The sequence below is a fragment of the Lutra lutra genome, chromosome 10 (genome assembly GCF_902655055.1).
Source record: "Lutra lutra chromosome 10, mLutLut1.2, whole genome shotgun sequence".
NCBI classification, from domain to species: Eukaryota; Metazoa; Chordata; class Mammalia; order Carnivora; family Mustelidae; genus Lutra; species Lutra lutra.
Window position 1 is genome coordinate 95,904,125 of NC_062287.1, and position 24,227 is coordinate 95,928,351.

General features: G+C 57.2%; 1 protein-coding gene across 4 annotated transcripts in view; it reads left to right on the plus strand.

Moving 5' to 3' along the window:
* Positions 1–24,200, plus strand: part of TSPAN18 (tetraspanin 18) — a 177,196-nt gene extending 152,996 nt beyond the window's left edge. For 3 of the 4 annotated variants that reach the window (XM_047691818.1, XM_047691817.1, XM_047691819.1), the window contains 7 exons: positions 4,793–4,865; positions 7,394–7,588; positions 13,828–13,902; positions 15,069–15,167; positions 15,583–15,765; positions 18,878–18,961; positions 21,019–24,200. In XM_047691818.1, coding sequence (XP_047547774.1) covers positions 4,803–4,865; positions 7,394–7,588; positions 13,828–13,902; positions 15,069–15,167; positions 15,583–15,765; positions 18,878–18,961; positions 21,019–21,066 — 747 coding nt within the window. In that variant the 5' untranslated portion in view covers positions 4,793–4,802 and the 3' untranslated portion in view covers positions 21,067–24,200. The remainder of the gene's footprint in view (positions 1–4,792; positions 4,866–7,393; positions 7,589–13,827; positions 13,903–15,068; positions 15,168–15,582; positions 15,766–18,877; positions 18,962–21,018) is intronic. The other variant, XM_047691820.1, reaches the window with a different exon arrangement.
* The last annotated feature ends 27 nt before the right edge of the window (positions 24,201–24,227 follow it).

A 24,227-nucleotide genomic window follows, 5' to 3' on the forward strand; every position in this document is an offset into this window, starting at 1 on the left:
TTAATTGCTACAAAGCCAGAGCCAGCCAAAGCCAGACCCTGCCATGGAGAGCAGATTTGCCTCGGTGGGCCAAGGAGGGGCCTGCTAGAGCCTGGACCCCTGCAGACAACCAGCATCTTAGTCGGGCCGTCCCTTCTGCCCTCCAGAGGCCCATCCAGTACAAGTTCAAGCCTGATGGAAGGAACTGACAAGTCATGAAACTGCTCCATTGTTTTGCAGAGGGAGATGCTGAGGCCAGAGAGAGGAAGTGACTTGCAGGGCAGGAGGTTCAGGCTCTGGACTCCCAGTCCAGTGCTCCTTCTGCCCTTCTCTCTATCTGAAAGCTGCCCCCAGAACCAGGTGGAGCACAGGATCTGGAGTGGGCTGAGCGGCGTGCTTACAAGCCCTGGGATATTGGGCAGGTCGCTTGGCTTCCCTGAGCCTTGGTGTTCTCATCTGTACAATGGACAGTGCTCCGCACTTCATGGGGTCATTAAAAGAGTCCGGGCACGCGCTCCGTGGAGCTGGCACATGAGAGTGCCGAGTCTCAGCAGACGTGTGGAGTTGGGTCAGCCTGATACCAAAGGGAGAGGGGGTCGGAATGCAGTGCCTAGGGTTTAGGGCACTGTCCTGGGGTCCTGAGCTCAGGGAGGCCCGTACACCTGCTGGGTTGGTGTGACCGTGGGAAGAGCTGTCCACCCCACTCCAGGCCAGCAAGGCACTGACTTCTCACCACATTGCCCCGATGTGGGCCCTTGATGTCCATTCTCGCAGGCGAGGAAACTTAGGCTCCCAGAGTTTGGGTCATTTAGCAAAGACATGGTGGTAGAAAGATGAAGAACCAAGATTGGAGCCCAGGTGTGTTCAACTCCAGAGCCTATGCTCAGAACCACGATGTTTAAATTCAGGTGACATGCTGTTTCTAGCAGGTTGGAGATGGAGGAGGGGCACTGCTGTAGGTGGGCCTGGAGACAGCCTCCTGGGGAGCTGCTCTGGAGGCAGAGAGTCTGGGCTGAGGGCTGATGGAGGAGACAGAGATGACCACAGTTAAGGATGAGGGTCAAGATGGTCAAGTACAGGTGGGCCCAGGCGCAGACCAATCAGAAGACAGGCTGGCTCTACAGCTGGCCAGCCAGACCTGGGGGTCCCCACGGAATCTCAGCCCTCCCACTATCCACTGGGAGGATGGGTCCCAGGACAAAGGAAGGGCCAGGTCTTCTTGATCCTGCCAATCGGGAGATCTGGAGAGAAAGACAGGCCAATGGGACATCAGAAGGAGCCACGTGGGGACTGTGCTCACTCTGGAGGGCACAGCAGAGAGAAGAAAGGAGGAAGTTGGGAGGCCCCCTGCTTATGTGGATCCTCATGCCCCCCTCTTTCTAACTGCTGGAGGGGTTTTGGAGGACACAAAGATGCACTGCCCACAAAGCCCTTAGCCTCACACCAGGCTTCCTGCCCAGGCTGTTTAATTAACGTTCACTGTGTGGCCGGGTTTTGTGCAATACAGACCACGTACCAATCCCTGCTGCATCCCAGGAGGAGGACACAGCTGCCATCCCACGCCTCCAGGCTGGTGACGTAATGCTACACAGTGTGTGTGTGGAGGGGGCAGCGGTGGAGATCAGCAGAGGCCGTGGGAGCTCCTGGGAAGACAGGGACAGGATGGGGGGGGCTGTCAGGGCAGGAGGTGATGCCTTGAGGGATGAACAGGGATTAGGTGGGAAGGGAGGAGGTGGAAAGGCAGTCTCAGCAGAAGGGATTAGCTTGAGTGGAGGCACTAAGTGAGCTCAGGGGACTGTCCTTTGATGTTGGCGATGGGGCAGAGGAGGACAAAAAGGTGGCCGTGGGAGTCTTGGAGACCCTCGCTGTCCACAGGCAGGGGGTGGCTGGTCTCCTGGAGAGCCTAGGCAGTTAGCGGGGGACATGATGTGACATGACGTGCCTTGCCAAAAGGCCCCTCTGGGATCACTGGCTGGAAGGGGAGTGTCTGGGAGTAGGGAGACCAGGCCTTGGCCGAGGCCACATCTGGGTGAGAGAGAGGAGGTGGGAGCAGAGAGACTGGGGGCGCTTGAAAGATCCCTGGAATGGAGTGGGTGGTGTCACCAGATTCTAGCTTTCTAGCTTTGGAGTCAGATGACACTTCATAAAGTCAGGCCACAGCTCAGTGAAGGAAAGAGTCACACACACACACACACATAGAGGCATGCATGCACACGCACGCGCGCGCGCACACACGCACACACACACACACACACACACCCGCATGTGCCCTCCATCCTTTGTTCTTCCAAATTAGACTGCCTGGGTTAAAATCTCAACCTCCCCACTCACCAGCTGCAGCCTTGGGCAAGTCGCCTAGCCTCTCCCTGCCTCAGTTTCCTTCTCTAGAAAATGGGGATGATGATTGTACTTATCTCGTAGGTTGTTGTGAGTTCATACGTGTCTAGTGCGGAGGATGGGGCCCTACACCTACTAAATGCTTATGTCCTTATTCCCAGGGGTGGTGACCAGCCGGGTGACCCCAGGAACCCTGTGTTCCCCTTCTCCTCTCACCTGATCTAAGAAAAGCCCTTGGGCCAGGCACCTTTAGAAGCACAAAGGCTTCGAGCCTGGAGACTTCAAGCCTGGAGCCCTCAGCTCAGGGTCACTGCCTGATTTTTCTCTTGGAGCAGCCTTGGGTTCATCATGGTGTCGCCTGATGCATTGGGTTCTGCCACCCAATAAAATAAGAAAGCACATCTGGCTCGGATGTTCTAGGCCCTGCCTCAGTGTCCCCTGCTCGGCTCTGGCCTCAATCGGCCACAATCAGCTGAGCAGAGCAGCTGGCAGGAGCCGGGCAACTTAAGGAGGGAAGCTGTTGGGGCCCAGAGCCCTTGCCTGCCTGACCCAGCACCTTCCTCAGGGACTCCCAGGTGCCTTAAGTGGTGCCATGGCCACTGCCCAGCTCAGGTCAATGCTTGGCTCACCAGCAAAAACCACAAGGAGAGGAGAGGAGAGGCACCAGCCTTTTCTGCACACCCTTCCCCAACGGCAGATTCTGTCTCTGCTTTTCTCTGCATGGATTCAAATGCACTTTTTAAAAACCCGCTTGCCTTGACCAAAGTGCCACATGGGGCTGGTCCTGTCATCACCAAGTGCAGTGAGCTAGGAGTGCAGGAGACGAGTGTAGCTCCGTCTATGAGGCTTTCCTTGCTGGGAGGGGCATCGGGTTATGGTCTGGGGTGGGGAGGGGGCAGATTTGCTGAGCCTGCCATGTCCTAGGCACCATGCATGGGCTTCAGTGTCAGACCTTAGCATTGCCTCCTGCACTCTCTGTGGCCATAATCTCTCTGATAATCACATATACCTTGCCAGGCTGACCTGAAAATTTGCCATAACCAATGCCCACACCTCACTGAGCGTTAGGAGATTTAAATGAGATCATAGGTGGAAAGCACTCCTCATAGTATTAGCACACAGCAGGTGCTCCCCAAATGGAGATTGCGATGATGTAGATTGATCCTAATAAGCCTGGCGATGACCAGGGTAAACGGGACTTATCAAGCTTATTTGTGGGGGAGGCACACTGAGCCCAGCTCTCTCTGGAGGGAGGATGGGAAACCGTGGAAAGAAACAAAGTGCCGTCTTCCCCACATTTGATACCACCCAACACATACTCCCAGAACCCTTTGCACCACGTCCTGTCCTAGAAGGGCAGACCACCTTCCGGGGTCCCCTGGAGCGGGACTCAGGCCAAGCTGAGCTGCAGCCGTGCCCCTTACCAGTTGGGGGAGGTTGGCCCGGGTATTTTCAACTCCTGTGGACCTCGGACCCCTGTCCCAATTCACTCCCCTATCCTCGAGATTCGGCTGGGAGGAAGCATCTCTTTTTAATCCCCCGGGGGCCGTCATGAAGAAAGTATGGCAATACGGACTACTGAATATGGACGTGACCATGGGCTTGAAGTCTGACTCGTGAGAGCAGATGCTGCCTGCTTCCCCCGGGGATGCGGAAGGGCTGCATCTTGTTGGTTTCAGGCCCCGGCGCCTGGCACACAGTCGATGCACAGTAAGTGCTGGCTGAACGGAATCATATGCAGTGACTCACTACCGGGGGCAGACTTATAGGCAGAGACGGGGAAGGCTCCTTAGGGAGGTAGGATGCCGTAGGTCTCAGGACAGAGGTAGTCAGGGCATGAGGAGGGTTTGGCCTCAGGAAGAGGGCTTGAACCCCTAGGTAGGCGCCCACCCCCCCCTTTTCCCCTGTGACACCCCTCCACTGGCCCCATGGAATAGCCCCAGGCCGTCCTGCAAGCTGGAGGCTGTGTGGGGCGGCAGGATGTTTATGAGGCCCGGATTCTGATCTGGCTGCATGGCCTCAGCAAGTTCCTAAAAGCTCTCAGCCTGAGGCAAGTCTCACCTCTACCATCAGGCCGGGTCTCGAGGCAGCCCTCCTGGATGCTTGGCACCTGCTAGATGCCGTTCTAAGCATGCCACAGCTTTATCTCTGTGAACCTTCGCGATTCGGCTGGGAAGAAGCTTCTCTTTTTAATCTCCTTCCTCAGGTTGGAAAGAGCAAGCTCCAGACGGGTGGAGTGATTTGCCCAAAGCCACACAGCAAATGACTAGAGGAACTAGGCTTGAGCCCTGGCAGGGTGGCTTCCCCGAGTTCTCACTCCTAACTCTGGTTACATGAGGTAAAGAGCTACCTCCCAGAGAGGAAACACCGGCCACAGGGGCAGGGCTGACCGCTTGGAACCCCTGGGGGGACGGGCCAGGGCTCTTTCTGGGTGGGGTCTCCCAGCAGGGAAACTGAGGCGCTTGCTCTTTTGCAGGTAGAACAACATGGAAGGCGACTGTCTGAGCTGCATGAAGTATTTGATGTTTGTCTTCAATTTCTTCATATTTGTAAGTATTGCTGGAACGTGCCCGGGTTCCCCCGAGGCCTCTGCTGGGCAGGTAGAACAGATCGTGGCTTAGAAATAGTCACACTGGGCGGAGTCCTGGGGGCAGGACAGGGGCCAGTGCCAGAAGCAAATGGACCCGTCTAGCCAGAATTTCCTGGACGAGAGGCCCCCAGTGGCACCTGCCCCACTCCGAAGAGCCCATGGTCATGGAGAGATGTTTGGTACAGACCTGGGATGGTTCAGGCCCTCTGACAAAAGGGTAGGAGCCTTCGTCCTGGCTGCAGCCTCAGGATCAGACCCCTGGTGGAGAGTTGGGAAGAAGCAGGGGATGGAGAAGAGGGCAGCTGAGACAGCACCCCTCAACCCTGAGCCCCAGGGCAGTTGCGGGCCTCAGAGCTGACTGTCCAAGCTGCTGTGATCCCCCCCCCCCAGCCCCCATGTAATCTGAAACCTCTCCGGGGCTGGGAGCAGCCAGGGTTCAAAGCCAGCTCTGCATCTTACCAGCTGTGTGATCAGAAACACATTTACCTCTCTGAACCTCAGTATCTTCATCCCTTCATTACCTACCTCAACAGGTTTTTTTGAAAATTAAGCAAGATCCGTTTAGGAAGTACCTGGAATGTGCCAGTACTCTCTAGCTTAGCTCCATCGGCATCCAGCATATGGATTCTGTACTGGAAAGCCCAGAGACTCAGCACTCAGATGGCCAGCCCAGCACCCTGCAGCCCAGCCCACCTGCTGGCAGCAGCCCCCACAGGCTCTGCTTGGGCCCCTGGCCTCTCCCAGGAGCAAAGCCACACTCCTGGAGTCTTAAGCCAACCCCCCCGCCAGCTCTCCTGACCCCACCTCAACCTTTGACCTTAGTGCAGCCAGGTCATGGGTGAGTAAAAGTCCTCTGATGCCCTCCAGGCCAGGGTTGCTGGGAAAGAGAGGTCCTTTCTGGTCACGAATGACTCTCTCTGACTCTCTTCTCTCTCTTCCTTCTATTTTTTCATGCATTCCAGCAACTCTCGTGGGGTCCCTTCCTTGCCCATAATCCTGAAGCACAGGGAGCCCTCCAGATGAGAATTCCGGACCCAGCTTCCAAGCTGGGTGACCCTGGGCAAGACTGAGGGTCCCCACCAGAAATGGGGCTGTATCTCCTCAGGCAGCTCAGTCTGTGCCCTTGAAGCAGCCCTCAGCACACAATTGTTGAACCGCAAAACCTTAAGAGCAACGAGGAGGAAGGCAGCTTTTATCAGAGCATTTGTAAGGGACGGAGGAGAAAGGTGGTGCCCGGCACAGGGCGACCGTGGGGACTGTGTAATCAGCAGTCCCTGTGGGCCTTCTCTTTCAATCTGCCCAGTGATGGGTCCTTCCAGCCTCTCCTTCACTCCCCTGCTGTGACCGCTGTACTAAAAATATTGTCTCCTGCTCCAAGCCCCAAGCTGTGCAGTTCTGCCCACCAACCTGCGGACCCCTCTCAACCCCTCAGAGCTCACCAGTTTGCTCTTAGCCACAGCCTGGCATTGCTGGCGCTTGCCTCTGGGGGACCTCTGGGAGACCTCTGGGGGGCCTCTGGTCCTCCCATCACACAGGGATTTCAGATACTTCACCCCGTTCAAAACCCAATGAGGCCTAACTGTTCTCTTATAACAGATCTGCTTCCAGTCCTTGTCTGTCCCCAAGGAAAATGGACCAGATGTTTACTGAAACTTGCTAAGAACATTCCTATCCACACTGGCCTTTCTTCCTTGGCGTCACCTTAGGCAGGGGGGAAGTTTGTATCTTCTTCTACCCATGAGGAAGCTAAGGCTCAGAGAGGCTAAACCACTTACCCAAGGTCACACAGCTGACAAGCGGCACCACCTTTACTCTGGACTAAGCTGCCTCTCTCCAAAGATGAGTAAGGCACGGAGAGATGGGCCGTGGACACGAAGACATAAACAAGAAGGCTTTCGAGGAGCGGTGTTGAGTATGGTGAGCCCACGCTGATGAGAGCTCCTGTTGAGGACAAAGGGGCCAGCTTGTGTCCACGTTTTCCCAGCCCCTAACATGGTAGAGGCCTCAGAGGGTGTGCCATGGACTTTGTGTCAGAGAAGCCTGGGATTCAGCACTGGCTCTGCCATTAACTTGCTGTGTGACCTTGAGCAAGTCACGGGCCCCCTCTGGGGCTCAGTGTGGAATCAAAGACTTGCACTAGTGACCTCATTATCCTGCAGCGCTGACATTTAAGGAGACTCTAAAAGTGGCAAATAAACTCCCCGGGACATGATCCCCAGCAGCCCACAATACGGCGTGGATCAGAGGTTGGGTTTAGAGGACACCCTTAAGGTCTGGGTAACCCTGAAAATGCAAAACAGTGAAAAACATTGCTTGGACACTGGTCTCTGGCAAATCAGGTTTCTGCCCAGTTCTCTGGGGCTCCCAGGGGCTCCCTGGCTTACCATGGGGCCTCACGTGGGGGGAACGGTGTGCATGTGGAGTGCCTAACCACCCCCCCCACCTTATCTGCCTCTTCTCCCCACTCCTAACCCGCCCTGGGAGCAGCTGGGCGGGGCCTGCCTGCTGGGCATTGGCATCTGGGTCATGGTGGACCCCACCGGCTTCCGGGAGATCGTGGCCGCCAACCCCCTGCTTATCACGGGAGCCTACATCCTCCTGGCCATGGGCGGCCTGCTTTTCCTGCTGGGCTTCCTGGGCTGCTGTGGGGCCGTCCGGGAGAACAAGTGTCTGCTGCTGTTCGTGAGTAGCCCACCCTCACCCCACCCATGGGTGCCCCAGGGCAGAGTGGGGGGGCTGTATCTACACTGCAGAGACTCAGCCATCACACTCTAGGTAGGCAGTCCTCTGGGAGTGTCCCCGGTGGACAGGCATGGGGGGTGGGGGCAAAGGGATGAGAGGGCGGCCGGCGGGCCTGGGTTTCAGTGTGCGTCCTGCTCTGTCCCCTACCTGATGATGGGGCTTGGGTCTGGTTTCTTAGCTTTAGTGAATTCCCTTGCTAAACCGTGGGGCAACTTAGCTGTAGGTTGGCACCAAATGAGGCCACTGGTGGGTGGTCTGTTTCTCTGGCCTTCCGTATTCCCATGGGCTGTGTCCTTTGGGGCTCTCCCTACTTTCCTGACCTTGGTGGATGGGTCTCCCGCCCCAGTAGAGGGCCTGTGGGTGCCCAGGGCTTGGAGAGCTTCTAATTGGAGCCTAGTCCCACTACAGGGCCAGGTGAAGACAGCGCGCTTGGGGAAGTGTGTGGGGGCGGGACAGGGTGCAGGTGCTCCTTGTGGGTGAGTGGGAGGAGGGGTCGGGAATTAGGCGATCAGGGACGTGGGCTGGTCAGTGGGAGGACAATGTGTCTGTTCCTGTGGCTTTGGGAAGTGGAGATCTGGCACCACGCACCCTCCCCACTCCCCTACAGATTAGAGCAGTCTGTATGGGGGCCCCCATTCATGTCACAGTGAGATTCCCCACATCCCAAGCAGGAAGTGAAATCAGCTGTGAGATGTGTGACTCTGGAACCCCAGTCCCTTTTGGCCTTCAGCAGCCTGAACCCAGCAAACTTTGCATTTGTAGAGAAACAAAGAAACCTGTTGGCGCCCCCTGGCGGAAGGCCCTCTCTAGCGCCCCCCCCGCCCCCCCGCCCCCAGAGCCCACGGAGGCTTGGGAGCCCGTGGGGACTTTAAAAGGAGCTAGGATGTGGGTCCCACGTCATGCCAGTCCCTCTTCTTCCCGCTTCGCCTCAGCTCTGCCACCCCCTGGATCTCATCCCTGAAGCCAAGACAGGAGGGCAGGCCCGGGCACTGCGCTGGGAACAGGCTGGGGTTCTCAAAAGTCCTCTCCACAAACAGGCAGCCTCTGAGCCGGCCACTAGATGGGCACATCGGTCCCTGTGGAGAAGACCGAGACCCAGGGACCAGCTGAGGTTCCCTCCAGCCCCCCGAGGGACAGCTGAGTCCCGGCTGTGGCCAGGGCCCAGTCCTTAAGGCAGCCCCTTCCACCCCTCTCTTCTGCTGCCTTCTCCGTCCTCCCTTTTCTCTGTTAGTCTCGAGATCTAGGAGACCCACCTATGTTCATCCTTTTCTTTTCTTGCTCTTTCTCTACCTCTGTCTCTTTGCCTCTTATCTCCTGCTTTCTATTCCTGCTGCCTCTCCTTATCCTTCTCCAGAGCTCTCCTAGTCTCTGCCCCTCTCTCCCTACTTCCCCTGTGTCCTCTCGCCTCCCCTTTGTCCCTCTCCTCCCATCCCTCTCCTCACCTCTCTGAAGGCCAGCGCCTATTAGACTGAGATCTCAGTGCGAGTCACAGACGGGGGACTCTTGGACCCACGTCCCCTGTGTCTCAGGCCTAAAACAGACTCACATGTCTGAAATTCACCTAGAATTATGTGCAAAATATTACGTTAGAGCCTTGTGTGTGTGTGTGTGTGTCTATATGTGTGTGTATGTTGTGTGAACATGTATGTTTCTGGGGAGAGATGCCACAACTTCTGGAAGGTTTTCAAAAAGACTCATGACTTCAAAAAATAAGAAGAACCACTTCTCTATTCTGACCAGAACTGGCCGTGTGGTGGTCCCAGCTGAAGAGGGGCACCAAGTCCCACCCCTCGTGGCTGCCGGGGGCCTTTGAGAAGCCTGGCAGCCCTGCTCCTCAACCTTCAGGGAGGAAGGGAGGACTTGTCATGAACAGGACCTAGAGGGAGTGACTTTGGCCACCTGGGCTGATAGGGAGAGCTGGGGTTGGGGTAACAGAGCATCCCCTCCCCTACCCCCACTCTGAGGCTGAAACCCCAGGGCCCCATCACCCTCAGCCTAATGACCACATCACCTAATGATCAATTTTTCTAAAGGTACAGTTTCCAAACCCTCCCGTCGATCAATTTTACATCCTTTTCACATACAATAGGACAATCTCAGCCTGTAATGGGCATTTTGTGGCATACCTTTCTCATGGTTGCTTGCCTAGGAGTCGTTCACAGCAGGTTTTTAATCTTTTTATTTAAAGATTCAAAATTTTTTTTTTATATTTTGATGACCAAGATGCTAGGTCGGAAAGGAGAACAGCTAACTGAGATGTGCGTACTTAGAAGACATAAATGAGCTGAATGACACAAAAAGGATGTAAATTTGGTAAACATTTGTTAGAAATGAGAACTGAAACTAGATGTGCCCATGGGCAGATAGGCTAGAAAAGTCTGGAAATATTTGTGGGGGGAGGCAAAATCGCAGTTTCCGTCCCTTCGTTAATTTTTCCATCTGAAGCAAAATGGTGAACATTTGAGGTTCGGGAATTACTGGCAAATGTGTCCTTAGGCAAATGGGATGAGGCGAGATTAACTCAAAACCCCTGGGAAAGGCCCTGCCTCAGGAGGGGAAGTCCGGGAAGGCCGGAGGCGTCAGGACAAGCCCTGTGGCCGGATCCAGGGGGAGCCCCTCCAGATAACCAGCAGTAACCCTGGTAAGCAAGAGGAAGTCATTTCCTGGGGAGAAGGCCAGAGGGCAGAAGTGGCATCTAGGGCTTGGGGAAACCCTACTCCAGGAGGGGACAGTGGCAATGGCAATGGAGATTTGCAGGCCCCCACCCTCTGGAGAGCCCTCCTTTCTCCTTCAGTGAGTTACTAGGCTCATTCTTGAATTTCATCTCAGGAATTATGAACCTCGGCTCAACGTAAGCTGCGTGCTGCTGGGGACCACATCTGCCTTGTGTATATGAGTTTGCCAGGACCTAGCATAGCTCCTGGTACACACTAGGTGCTCAATGAGTAGCCCTGGAATAAAGGGACAGAGAGGAGGTGGTCTTAGAGGCATGGTAAGGGCATGGGTTTTGGAGTCAGAAAAGTCTAGGTTCTAATCTCTGCTCCGCTACTTCCTGGCTGTGTGACCTGAGGGCGGTTACTTAACCTCTCTGAACCTAGGTTCCTCTTGTGTAAAATGGAGATGATGCTACCGCTTTCCCAGCCGCAGTGTTGTGACCACGGCTCAAGGAGAAAATGTGCATCTTGCTTAACTCTGTTCCCAGCACAGGCAAGCACCTGACAAATGTGAAACTGAAAGCATTAGGTTGGTCCACGGGAAACCCTACAGGCCATCAGAAAGTCTTCAGACCTGGAGGCTCTTATGGGTCTATGTGCTACGCACTCTGGATCCCAGGTCCCCCCCCCCCCCCCCCCGGGTAACCGGAGGGGTTGGTGGTAACCACGGCGGCTTCACCAGGCTGCCCAGAGCACCCCGGGAAAGGAGCCTTGGACTGTCCTCAGCACCTCAGTGGTGAGCTCTCAGTAGGGCTGGCTGGTGTTACTGTCTCGGGACTTGGCTACACCAGCCCTCGCCCTTGGGAAAGCTGTGCCTGCTTCTTGGTTCTGACCCCCCTCTGAGCGGCTCTCTGCTGCGCCGGCCTCGGCCTTGTGCAAAGCCCGCAGCCTCACCGTCCGGGAGGGCCCCACACTCCCGGGCCGCTGAGCACGCGGCGTGCACACGGCCTAGGCTCTGGTTCATCTGCACTTTCTAACCATCTCAGCTGTGATCCGTAGCCAGAGCCAGCTCCGTCGCCTCGCTGAGGATGGAAACCATTTCCCGGGCTGCTCTTTGCGAGCCTGGGAACTGCCAGTGACTCCACCAAGAGGGCAAGGGCAGGGAGGAGGTCCCATGCAGGCCGTGTAAGACAGGGCTGGCGCCCATCCATCACCGACCGCACGGAAGGGCCAGGAGGCCTGCCTGGGGCCTTTCACTGTCACGGGGATGACAGCCGGCAGACTCTCATGGAAGTGGGGTTGGTGGGGTTGGCAGAATGGACAGTGGGAGTCCAATGGGGCCGGGGGTCGGGGGCAGCCTGCCCCGGGGCACAGGAGGCCCTCTGGGACTCTCCCCTCCAGGCAGGCGGGGACTCTGCCCCCAGCAGACCCCCAGGGCTCAGAAGAGTCAATCCCTCAGGCCAGTCCTGAACGTGCTTTCCAGCAGGGAGGGAAGAGGCAGAACAGATTGCCGGATTAAGAGGAAAGGTTTGGCTCTGGCATCTTCGGGCTGCCCACCTTTGGAATAGTCATTCCCTTCTCTGGCTTGTTTCTTCCAATGTGGGGGCTAAAGAGAAAGGCCATGGGATGGACATCGGCTTCTAGAGCTGACCAAGCGTCTGTGAGCCGGAGCCCACGTGGGAGGCAGCTTGACCAGTGAGCCCGCTGCCAAAGGACACCATTAGGGACGAGGAGTGAAGCCGTCCTCCTTGGGGTGGGACATTTAAAAACAAATGAAGCCATTGACAGGTCTCAGGGCTGTTTTCTGTCCCCACCCTGGATAGACCATCTAGAAATCCATCCCAAGCCTCTCTGTCCGCTGCCCAAGCAGTTCAGAGAAACCCCAGGGCCTGCGCAGGGCGGCTGCTGTTAGAGCTGCAAAGTCAGGGAGGGAACAAGACTGGGGTCTTCCTGGGATGAGGATGAAGCGACAGAAACCTTCTTCCACCTGGAAGAGATGCGATCCAGGGGAGGGGTACAAGGGGCTTGCCAGCAGCAACGGGTGTCTGTGGGGAAGCCGGCGCTGAGCGAACCCCTGACAGCCAGGCCCTCCAGGGCTCCCATGGGAGCTGGCTTCCGAGGTCCTTCTACACTTGGAGGAGCCTCAGCGACAAGCTTTGTTCAGCTTCTGACGACAGACAGAAACTTGCGCACCCCTTATTTCAGGATTCCCCATGATGATCCCAGGAGCGGATGTGAGCATCCCCATTTTACTGACAAGGAAACTGAGGTTCAAAGGAGTTTTCATGATTATCCCAAGCCACATGAAGGGAGGCAAGGAGGCTGAGTTGTCCTGACACTGAGGGCAGGACTCCTGCCTCCTTCCAGCCCCGGCACATCTCAGGGCAGCCGGCCGTGGGGGCTGCGAGGGTGTGCAGGAACCGTGGGCAGTGGGGATCTGGTCCTCTGCTGGTGGTCTCCAGGTGGGCTGACAGCTCCGGGATGGCCACAGACCGGAAATGCTGAGGGCTTCTGCAACGCGGAGTAATGAAGGCAAAGTCATCTCCTGTTCCTTCTGCCCATGGCTCTCAGCCAAAGCAGTGCCCACACTGACCATGGTCTGCGATGTGGCAGAGAACAAGGTCATTAGGGTGAGCGGGTCAATCCAGGATCATTTGTCCATCTGGCAGCCGTGTACCAACACCTTCACTGGCAGGCATGGGGAATGCTTCTGTTCGTGATATTGGGGGGGTGGGGGCTGCAGCATCTGCTGGGCAGGCATCTCTGGGGGGCACTGTGATGTGGGGGACCCCAGGAATGGCTTCCCACCAGGAGAGGGGCTGGGCTGAGCCTGGTCTGGAAAATGAGGAGCTGGTGGACAAGGAAGGGAGGAGCCTTCCTGGCAGGGGAGGGTGGCCCCCAGACAGGAGGCATCGTGGACAATTTGGAGAACATCGAGAAGTGCAGTGAGTAGGGCAGAGATGGGTCTGTTAGATTTCAGACTCCAGCGCCTGTGTTTCCCGGTGTTAATGGGCCCATCACTTCCCCTCCCGTCTTGCTCCTTTATTGTGCCTGAAGGTCAACATCAATTCCCCACTGCTCATGGAAAGGAGAGGTGGTCAGGCAGGGAGAGGTGGCGCTGGGGGTACGGGGGCTAGGGAGCCAGTCTGGGGTCCCCAAGGAACTCCAGATTTCCATGTGGAGAGGGCCCAAACAGGTCAACTTCAATCACCTTCCAGGGCTACCAGGTGACGTTGTTCAGGCTGAACACTGCACAAGGGGCATCGTGGAAGAGGTGCCATTTGCCCGGAAGCCGTATTTGTTTGTTTACTCTTTCCTATTTGTATTATAAGCTTGCTGACTCTGAAGATGACTTGTTGGTAGGCTGCTTATGAAAAAATGTCTGAGGTAGGGCAGTGAGGGTCCCTCGTCTCATGAAATTGGTACATTGGGTCAACCGTGTGACAGGTGGACCGGGGCATCAGCGAGCAGTCGCCTGTCCCCTTCCCACCACCCTCAGGGCTCATGGACCTCTTCTCTTCACAGTTCTTCCTGTTCATCCTCATCATCTTCTTGGCGGAGCTCTCAGCGGCCATCCTGGCCTTCATCTTCAGGGAAAATGTAAGTGCGGGCCGCGCCCCCGTTGCCCTGGCCTCCCTTGGGGGCCAGCCCCTTCCCTCCTCAGACAGGGTTTCACAGAGTCAGCAGCCTCTCAGCCAGCAATTCCAGCCCAAATCATGACCCACTATCCCAGAGACCCTCTTCCTGCGAGGGTGTTTCCAGAAGGTAGAATCAGAAGGTCCTTTAGAGTCTCTGCTCTTCCAAAGCACCTGATACAACCCACACCTGATTCTGGAATCTTCCATTCCATAGCATGCCCAGCAATAGTCGTTTGGCAGAGGCTGGTTGGCGAGGCTGTCCCCAGGCCCTGGGGTATGTGACGTGCAGGAGGACAGAGCAGGACCCTCTCGGTTGAGGTCCCGGCCAGTATGCAGTTTGGGCAACTTGCCCTCACCAGCCGCCTTTTTCCAGGAGCTCCAACCACCCAGGGCACCAGCCCCGTCCGGAGTCTATAGGAGCCAGGCACGGCCAGCCACGGGGGGTGCCTGGAAACAGGAGGGGGAGGGAAAGAGAGGGGTGAGGGGTCTGGACACACGAGCTGGTCCGGAGGAGCAGGAAGGCAAGCTGTGGACAGAGAGGAAGAGGCAGCCACTCTGTGCCCCGGGAATGCAGCCTTCCTGCCAGCACCACGGGGGGCCCAGTCCTTTCACCGCAGCAGGGAGGATGGAAGGGAGGATGGTGGGGAGGCCAACGAGAATATGTGGAGGGCGGGAGCGCTTTCCCAGGACCTTTGGAAACCGGATCTTCAGACTCCCTTCTTCAGGGCCGGGGACCTGGGGCATACCTGTGCCTCTAAGGAACAGCTTAGAGGGGAGGGAGTGGGGTGAGGGGCAAGTCCCCCACCCTGGATAAACCCTGCTTCTGAGAAGAGCTGCAGGGTGGAGAGAGCTTCTGGGATTGCCGCCCAGAGGTGTGTGTGTCGACTTCCTATTCCAGCTGGTGATCTGGGGGATCCCAGTGATCAGGGGGGTGGGCACACGCCCTGGAGTGGGGACTCAGGAGCCACCCCAAGGTAGTGGCTTGGGAGAATCCCTGACCCTGGGGCCCTGAGGCCTTGCCTCTCCTCCAGAAGCAGCTAACTGAAGAGACCAGGCTGGGGCGGGGTGCCCCAAGCTGCTGGTGGCAGGGAGGGGGGATCTTAGCCTACCCTCTGCCTCTCCCTCCAGCTCACCCGCGAGTTCTTCACCAAGGAGCTCACCAAGCACTACCAGGGCAACAATGACACAGATGTCTTCTCCGCCACCTGGAACTCGGTCATGATCACGGTGAGTGACGCCCCGAGGGATGCCATGAGCATTCAAAGCCATGATGCCAGGTGCAGCAAACATCCCGCCTCCAGAGCCCACTTGGCTCACGGACCTGTACCAGACATCACCAACTGATCAGGGCTGGCCCACTGAGCCCAGCCTGGGCCTCAGAATCGCCATCCACGCAGCGTTCTGGGCTGTCATTGTCACCATCACCCCCCATTTTACACAGAAGGGCACTGGAGGCTCAGAGAGGTTGAGTGACTTTCCCAGGGTTACACAGGAGCAGCAGACAGAGTCAGCCCCTAGCTGAGTCTTGACTCTGCTCTTTGCCTTATGGGGGTTTTGGGGGAGGCTGTCTGGCCACCTCTGCCCCCTGGGCCCAGCTCCCACCACCTCCCCCGCCAGACTCTTCCCTTTGCTGTCCTCCTAGTTTGGCTGCTGTGGCGTCAACGGGCCCGAAGACTTCCAGTTTGCATCAGTTTTCCGACTGCTGACTCTGGACAGCGACGAGGTGCCTGAGGCCTGCTGTCGGAGAGAACCACAGACTCGGGATGGGGTCCTGCTGAGCAGGGAGGAGTGTCTGCTGGGAAGGGACCTGTTCCTGAACAAGCAGGTACCAGGCCCTGCTCCCCAGGCAGGGGGCCTTGGATGGCCAGAGCTGGGTGGGGGGTGGGGGGCGATGCTGGCACGGAGGCTCTGGAGCACCCCAGCCATCGCCTGGAGGGGTGGTCACTGTAGGCGACTCCTCAGTGGGGCTAGGAAGCAAGCCCCTGGGATCCAGCTGAAGTAGAGGAAGGATGAGGGTGGCAGATGGGGCCGCGATGGCCCAGCCGGAGGAGTGGGCCTTTGGTCTGGGGCTGAAGGGGAGCTGAGACTCGGCTGTGTTCCAGGCGGGGTTCTCCCTGAGCTTCTGACAGTGCTGGTTGGAGCCCAAACTGAATTACATAGAGGGGGCCCCTCCTTAGATCTTATTTTGGGGGAAGCTCACCTTCTGTGCCATATAGAAGCCCCTTCTGAACCCCAGGGGGCAAGGTTCTCCTCCAAGGTCAGGGAAACTATCAGACTCTTTGCTTCTCTTGCCACCTGAGGACTTTATCTGGGTCCTGGGAAGAAAGCCTTTTCCTTCTGGCACGTACCGTCTCTGGGGGACACACGGCGCCTGCTTCCCCCCCACCCCCGCTGTGAGACAAATCGTGCCCTTGTACTTGGTGCCTCCTTCCCACGGAGCAGCAATCCTCCCTGGGCCCCTGGCCCCTCGATGGGGGTGTGAGAGACCAGGCAGGGGGAGTCAGGGGGAGAACAAGGATGAGCCCAGGACACACTCCACACCCCTCCCTTGATTAGGCTTCTCGTGAGGCTCTCCTGGGAAACTTCCAGATGCAGGGGACACAGCAGGAGGCAGGAGACAAGGGGATCATGATCTAGTTGAAAGAAGCTCATGCTAACCAAGGAGCAAACTAGAAGTAATAATTTCACATGTTATGATCACGAAAAAGAAAAGAAAACCAGATGCCAAGCTGGAAGGGCCTGGGATGGGGGCCACAGGGCAGGCCTCGGAGAGCCCCGTGGAGAGGGGCCGCATGCTGAGGCCTGGCCCTGGCCCTCTGATGAGGTCTTTCCAGCTTCAGCTTGGAACTTAGCACCCCTCCCCGCCACACACGTGGTATCAGGTGATGACATTCAGGGGCCCTGAGATCAGGCCACTGTGAGCTCAGGGCAAGGAGGGCCACCAAGGGGCTTGGGTCTCAGCCTCCCAGAGAGGCTGCAGGACATGGAGGGGAGCAGGGGAGGGCTCAGGCTTTGAGGTCCGGCAGGCCTGGACCACGACACCCTTTCTGGACCTCAGCTTCCTCATACTGTCGCAAAGCCAGCTGGCTGTCCTCCTTGGAAAGGTGGTGTGATGCCATCGCCACCAGGGAAAAGTGGCACTTCCTACTTCCCCGGCAGTGAGGCCAGGGGACCAGGCAGTGGCCAAGAAGAGGCGAGCAGAAGTGGTACAAGGGTATCACTTGTGTCCTGTCCTTAAAGCCCTGGGCTGGTCCCTCCTCCTTTGCCCCAGGACCTGGCCACGGAGGGTGTACCCTAGGATGTCAGGGCATTATGAGAGGAGTCTGGGCCATGGACAGCTCCATAAAACACATGGACCACCTCAGCTTCCTACAAAAGGCAAAGGAACTTGTCTAAGGCCCTGCTGTTTGGAATGCCCAGCGCCCAGAGCCAAACCGATGTCCTGAGGCCACCTATGGATTGTTCAGGAAGGCTCCTCATGGGCCCTGTTCCTGTAGAGTCTCACCCTTTTAAGCTTCCTATTTCTGGGCTCATCCTCGATGATGACACCCCCTTCCGTCTCCCGGGCATGACTTTGGAATCCGAGCTCCTTGGGAAGGTCCCTGTGCAGCTACCTGAGTTCATGGTGCTTCTGTTCCTCATGAGATCCTATTCTCCTTGGCATCCCCATCACAGTCTTGAATCAGTGAGCAAAAGTCTGAATGCAAGGACCCCAAAACCCACCTCAAGGGGCTCATGCAGATGCCCTCTGTGTTTCACACATAGCAAGAATTCTGGAAGGCAATGGCTTTCCCCATTATATCAGTAGCTTTGTCCTGTCTGTCAAAGCCTGGCCTCCATGATCTTTGTGGCCTTTCCTTGGTGGCAAAATGGCTGCCATGGCTCCAGACATCCCACCCATGTTTAAGAAAGAGAAGGGAAAGTGTGGCACCACTCTCTTTCCCAGAAAGCCACAGTGGACATCTGTATAGACCTGGATAGCCAGGACTCAGTTACATGGCCACCAAGGGCCGAAGCAGAAGGCACTCCTCTGTGGATGTTGAGTTAGTCCACCACTGTTTGCCATTGACCTCTAATGAGCAGAAATAAGGAAATCCCTCAAGAAGGTGACCCATGATGAATACTCAGAGTCAAACCCACCAGAGCAGTTTCTCCGGCTCTTCTCAGCCTTCCCTGGGTCAAGACAGTCACCCGGGCAAGTCAGGGATGTGTTCTCCTGCTGGAAATGAATCAGGGGGTCTCCCAGTAGATGATGACCTTGCTAGAGCTTGACTCCAGGCCAGAGGGGTGACCACAAATAGGAAACCATCCATATTCCCCATCTCTGTGGGTGATCTTAAGCCCTCTTTCCCCACAGCATCACATTTCTCTCCTTTATCCGCAGTGCTCCCCCATGTGCTCCCTGGCAGGTTGTGAGTGTGGGGGCTGCTGTAACTGTCCACATAAAGTGCTACACCCTCATTTTCCTGGCATGGGAAAAGCATTCCAGCCAGAGAGCAAGAGCAGCATGTGCAAAGGCCCTGGGGTGGGAAAGAACATGGGGTGTGCTCCAGGAACCAACAGAGGAAGGCCAGTAGAGCAGGAGCACAGTGAGCAGGGCAAGACTGGCTCAAGGTGAGGGCATCAAAAGGGCCACTCCCGCTCTCTTCATGTGTCTGTATCCACCTCTGTCTCAGTGTGTGTATCCCCAGCACTGCTTGAGAGATCAGTAATAGCACAGGAATCCATCCATTTAGAGGGGCCTGGAGGGATGGGCTCTGGACCTTGGGGGAGGCCCACCCAATGGTGCCAACCATTGGGTTTGACAGGGTAAGCCTGCTGCTGCCCGAGTTTTGGGGCCCCAGGCCAGTTCCCAGGCTTCATGCTTCAGTCCTGGTGCTGGCCCCTGACCCCAGACTGTCTCCAGCTATGGCCTCACCTCTGGTCCTCCTTCCCAGGGCTGTTACACAGTGATCCTCAACACTTTTGAAACCTATGTCTACCTGGCTGGAGCCCTCGCCATAGGGGTGCTGGCCATTGAGGTAAGTAAAAGCCTCCCATTTCTCTGGCTCCCCAAAAGCAAGGCACACACAGGGTCTCAGGGAGATCCCCCGTGGCCTGCACTGCCCAGCCAACCTCAGTCTCCACATCCTAAATCCAGGACCCAATGGGTCCCCCGCTGCAGGGACTGTGGTATGGGAAGCCCAGGGGAGTCTGTCTGTTGCCTGAGTCACTGTTGGACTCTGGGCTCATCTGAGCAAGCCTCCAGCAGTGAGTTGGCAGGCTCTGAGAGTCATCCCACAGTCTTTCTCCCACTGCCCCCCCGCACCCCCCACCCCATCCGTGTTCCTCTCTGACTAAGCCTCCCCCAAGGTCCAGAGTGAACCCTTGACCGAGAATCAACACCACTGCCTTGTGGGAGGGGCTGCGGCTTGTGCGTCCAGATCAGGCCCCTTTCTCTGTGGGAGGCTCAGGGCCTCTGGGGACGTGTCGACATCACAAGGGCAGTCTTAATGAACCCTGAACACCTTTCGCCCCAGTCGGGGGCGCGGCGGGGGGTGGGGGGCATGAAAGGGAGGCGGCTGCAGAGTCCGGCCACCGCCACGAGGTGGCGCTTCCGCCAACGGACGGAGCTGCCCCTCCCTTCTCCCGCCAGCTCCGGACTTGGCACTGACCATCTCCAGGAAAGACCACTCCTGGGCCTCAGCCAGGCCTGGGCGGGCGGGGAAACGAAGTCAGGCAGCCCGAGCCACAGCCTCCCTGTCCCTCCTTAGGCAGGTGGGGGGAGGGGGGAGAGTAGGTGTCCAGAATGCCCTGCACCAGAAATGTCACTTTGCTCAGCTTCTCAGGGCGTCCTCCAGCCCCGCGTAGAGCAGTTTTGTGGAGACTACTGGGGATGTGGGGGGGGGGGGGGTCATTTATTCGTTCATTCAGCAAGCATAGATTGAGCCCCTACTGTATGCCAGCATCGTTCCAGGTAAAGCGGGTCTCTCATAGGGCAGGGGGACACAATGAACAGGGACAGATAAATCTGCTGGGACTGCGGGAATCGCAGGCATGTGTCCCGCTCAGGAAGGACATGGGCTTTGGGGGATGACTCCCAGCTCTGCCTCTCCCCAGAGGGGGCCTCTGAGCTATAGAGGACTCCTCTGCAAAATGGTACTACTACTGTGTTCCCAGGCCACGGTTGCGGCTGGGCGTCCTAAGGATGGCAGAGGGTGGGGACTCCATGCCTGGCCAGGCTGACCTAGAGTCTTGTTAGACAATGTCTGTATTCTTGATCTGCTGTCCTCACCACCGGCCGACAAGCCTAGCTGCACCCCGAAGGGAGGCAGGAATCTGCTCCCAAAAAGGGACTTTTACTGGATCGCTGTCCCAGCCTCACCTTGCCCATGCCGCTTCCCCAACCAGAGATCTGGCCCTGAGCCTGTGGTCTGGGGACTGTCCCTTCTGCTACTTGCAAGACCCCTGCCTGTGGGGGCCTCAGCCATTCTAGTCAGAGGGGCATCCCTGAATCTGGGTCTCTGCCTGCCCTACCCCCCAACCCCCTCCCACCCAGGGCCCTAGTGAGATGTTAGGTCATAGTGCTCTCAACTCTGGCAAGGGCTACATCTTCCCCCACTCCTGAGAGCTAGAAAGGGGAATGCACGGGACTTCTGAGTATAGGCTGCAGGGTCAGAGCATAGACCCAACCCCCCGCTCCCCCACTTGCCGCTGTGTGACCTTAGGTGGGTCGCACGACCTCTCTGTGCCTTGCCTCTGCTCTGTTGAAGATTTCTAAGAAAGTACTTAGGACTGGGCTGGGCACATGGGAAGCTCTCAAGCTTCAGGGAAGGGACGCGTTTGGCCCAAGTTGCTGCTGGCAAATAGAGGAATTAGATTTGAACCCATGTCCAAAGCCCCTTTCTTTCCATGACTCTGCTGCACAACAAGGGCCAGTGGCTGGCAAAAGGTGCTTGCCCCCAGGAATCCTCCCGCAGGAGTGTGCCCAGCGATGGGTGAGCCCCCTTGCTGGGCTGATGATTACTTCCCCTTGGGAGGGGACAGCCCCGTGCCAGGCTGGAAGCCCAGCCTGACAAGCCAACTTCTACTTCTGCAGCTTTTCGCCATGATCTTTGCTATGTGTCTCTTCCGGGGCATCCAGTAGAGGGCGTGGCCTGGAGCCTGAAGCCTCACCCACCACCACTGCCCAGCCCCCGACGCCCTCCCCTCCCCCGCGCCCCTGCCCCCTTGGCCCCAGGGGAGGAGGTGAGATCACGATAAGTGGGCAGGAGAAGGGGCAGAGGAAAATAGCTATTTTTTTAACAAAAAAATGAAGACGAAACTACGATTGTTAGACCCCGCCTGGTCTCCGGGTGGGTGCCATGGGCTCTCTTCAGGGGCCCAGCGCCTAAACCCCAGGAAGCTGTCTGCACTAGAGACCAAAGGAACCCCAGGGCCAGGTTCCCTCCTCGGTCCCACCAGCCTCTGGCAGTCGCGGGCCTGGGCCTTCTCCTCAGCTCCAGGTGCCAAGAAAGTGCAGATCTAGCCAACAAAAGGCAAAAGCAACTCTCAGAGGTCGACAAAGCCCCCCAGGGCCCCAAGGAGACTCGGTCGCCTCGTCCTTAAGAACTTGGAACCTACGTTCAACCTCTGGTCCTCTGGTGGCGTTGTCCCTGCCTCAGGCTGGGGTCAAGAGTGGGCTGCAGACACTGGATCCAAGTGTGGCCTAGCGGGCAGAGTCCTTGCTTCCCTCAGCTGTTGGATCAAATAATCCGGAAAGCCCAGAGAGGGGCCATTTTGCATTCAGTCACACAGCATATGCATGACAATTCTGAACAAGAACCCAGTGGGCCCTTGGCTGCCTGTTGCACCTTCCAGGGCTCTGTAGGTCCCAGCAGGTCTGCTGCTCACACCCCTCCCTGGCCTAGCATCCTGGCTTCCCCAGAAGAGAGAAAGCAAGCTGGTCAAGAGCTTACCAGCTCCACAGCTAAGAAAATTCTGGACTGTCCTCCCTTCCCACCTCCCCATACTTCTTTCTAAGCCCCCAGGGACACACACACACACACTACAGTCACTTTTTTACACTGCCCACCTCTTCCCACAAGCCCAGCCCTTTCCCTGTTCCCCAACAACTCTGTGGCTCCCAGGGCTGGAAGGAATCCCCAAGACCATCTGGTTCTCCTCTCCCCTCCCAGAACTGAGGCTTGGATGTCTTCCACAAGATTTCTGCCAAGACTTCACCACCCTCTTCTTGCATACCTCCAAGGACGGGGAGCTTTCTACCTCCTGAGACAGACTTGTCTTTGGACTGCTTTGACTTCTTAGCATCAGCTCAGTGCACATGAGAGTTCTCTGTTTTTCTCTGCTTCCACCTGTGGCATTCCACTTGCCCTCACTCCCCAAAGTGTTAAGGCCACACAGTGCCTCCCCCAATCCCTGTTTTCTCCAGGCTAAAGAGCTCCAAGACACCTCACTTCTGCTGCCAAATGGCTTCTTGTCCCTTCATGGGTCCTAGCACACTTCTGAGTGTTTCTTCCAGGCTGAGGTAGGGAGGTGTTTTCCCCTAGACCCACACCCACACAGCACCCACAGACCAGTCCCTCAAACACAGGCCGTGCATTCTAGACCAGTATTGGCAACTGTATCGCAAGATTCCTCCACCCCAGTGAATCAGGACTGCCTGCCAGGCCTGTTCAGAGGATCGGAGGTTTGGGCACGGTTGGGGGAGGGGGGTAAGGATAGTGTCATCCCAATCAGTGGTGTGGGGATCGATGGTGTTGGCCAGACAATCAAGGCTTGATTAGTGACGGCATGGTAGTGGGAGGGGCAACACAGAGCCTGCTGTCCTCCCCCACAGTCCCTCTTCGGTGTCTGGGGAGAGCCCATTCTGGATCCCAGACCCTGTGTCCGCTTCCAGCCTCCCAGCCCACCAGCCCCTGGGAGAGACAGGGCTGTGCCTGGAGCCCCATGCCTCCTGGCTCTGCCACCAGCCCCCTTTACAGATGCAGCCCTGAGCTCTGTGCCTGCTGTAAAGATCGGGTTTAACCTCCTCCCCATTTCTCCCCTTCCCCATCCCATCCTTATGCTGCCCCCTTCTCTCCCAGTCCCAGGCCCTGCTCCTGGTCTCCAAGCAGGGGCTTTCAATATTGTCCCTGGAAGTCCAGACGTGTGGCCATGAACTCCCCCAGTAACCGGGCATCCCCGGGACCCAGAGGCCCCTGCAGCTAGCGGGTAGCCCAGCCCAGCGCGAGCAGGACCTTGGATTTGCTCCTCTCTAGACCCACCCCCCGCCCACATGCTCAGCTCTAGCTTCCTGGCAGAGGCAAAGGGCTGGTCTGAGCTTAGCAAAAGTAACAACAGCTGGACTCAGGGTCTCGTGGGGCAGCTGTGTGGCTCTAGTCTAGGGGCATCTCAGGCTTCCTGGTCCCCTCTAGTCCCCTACCAGTCAGGAGAATCTGGGACCTTCAAGGTAAGAAGGGCCTGGCCTCTGGCATGCACTCTTCCCATCTCCAATCAAGTGTCCATTCTTCCCACCCCTTGTCGGCCCCGGGAAGGTCGGTGCGAGGCAGCACAGATCCCAGAGGAATATCAGGCTGAGGCAGGTTCAAGGGCGGATGGTGAGCCTCGTCCCCCAGAGCTTTCCAGAAAGGTACCAAGGAGCGCGGAGTCTGCCGCTGCCCACACAGGGGCTGGAAAGGGCGAGCGGGCAGCCTCCAGGCGTGACCGTCTGCGAGGCTGCCTGCGGCCCATCCGAGGTGCAAAGGACAGAGCCCAGCCCCAGTCTGGCTTGCCCCCTTCCCAGGCACTGCGATCTAACTGGGCCGGTTCACATACAGACTCAGCACCTGTCATAGAGGACAGGTGCTGCTGGCGGTGGTCTGGCTACAGGGCCACGGGGCTGTGGGGCTAGGGATACCTCTCTAAGGAGACCTCCTCCAGCCCGCCTGCAGAGGCCCGCTGTTGGTCACACCCACACAGCCTGGCCTGAAAGCCAGGTTTCTGCTCCAGAGCGTGTGCATCTTGGGAAACAGAAGCCATCTGAGGGATTCGGAGGCTTTCTTGTCCCTCTCGCTCCTCCATGCCTAAGGGGCCCAGACTGGAGACTCCAAACCAGCCGAGGCCCCAGCACCTATCTCCCAGAAGCCCCTTCTTCCCTTCCCCCCATGGGTCCTAGGTCGAAAGTCTATTTTGAAAACTGTAAATGTTCCTTGCTAATTTATCATGTTTATTTCCTGTGATCCCCCCCTTTTTATATTCTATATCAAGAGGAGTTTTTTGTAATATAAAACAGGACACCCACACTGATGGTTTTGCACTGGTTTTTGT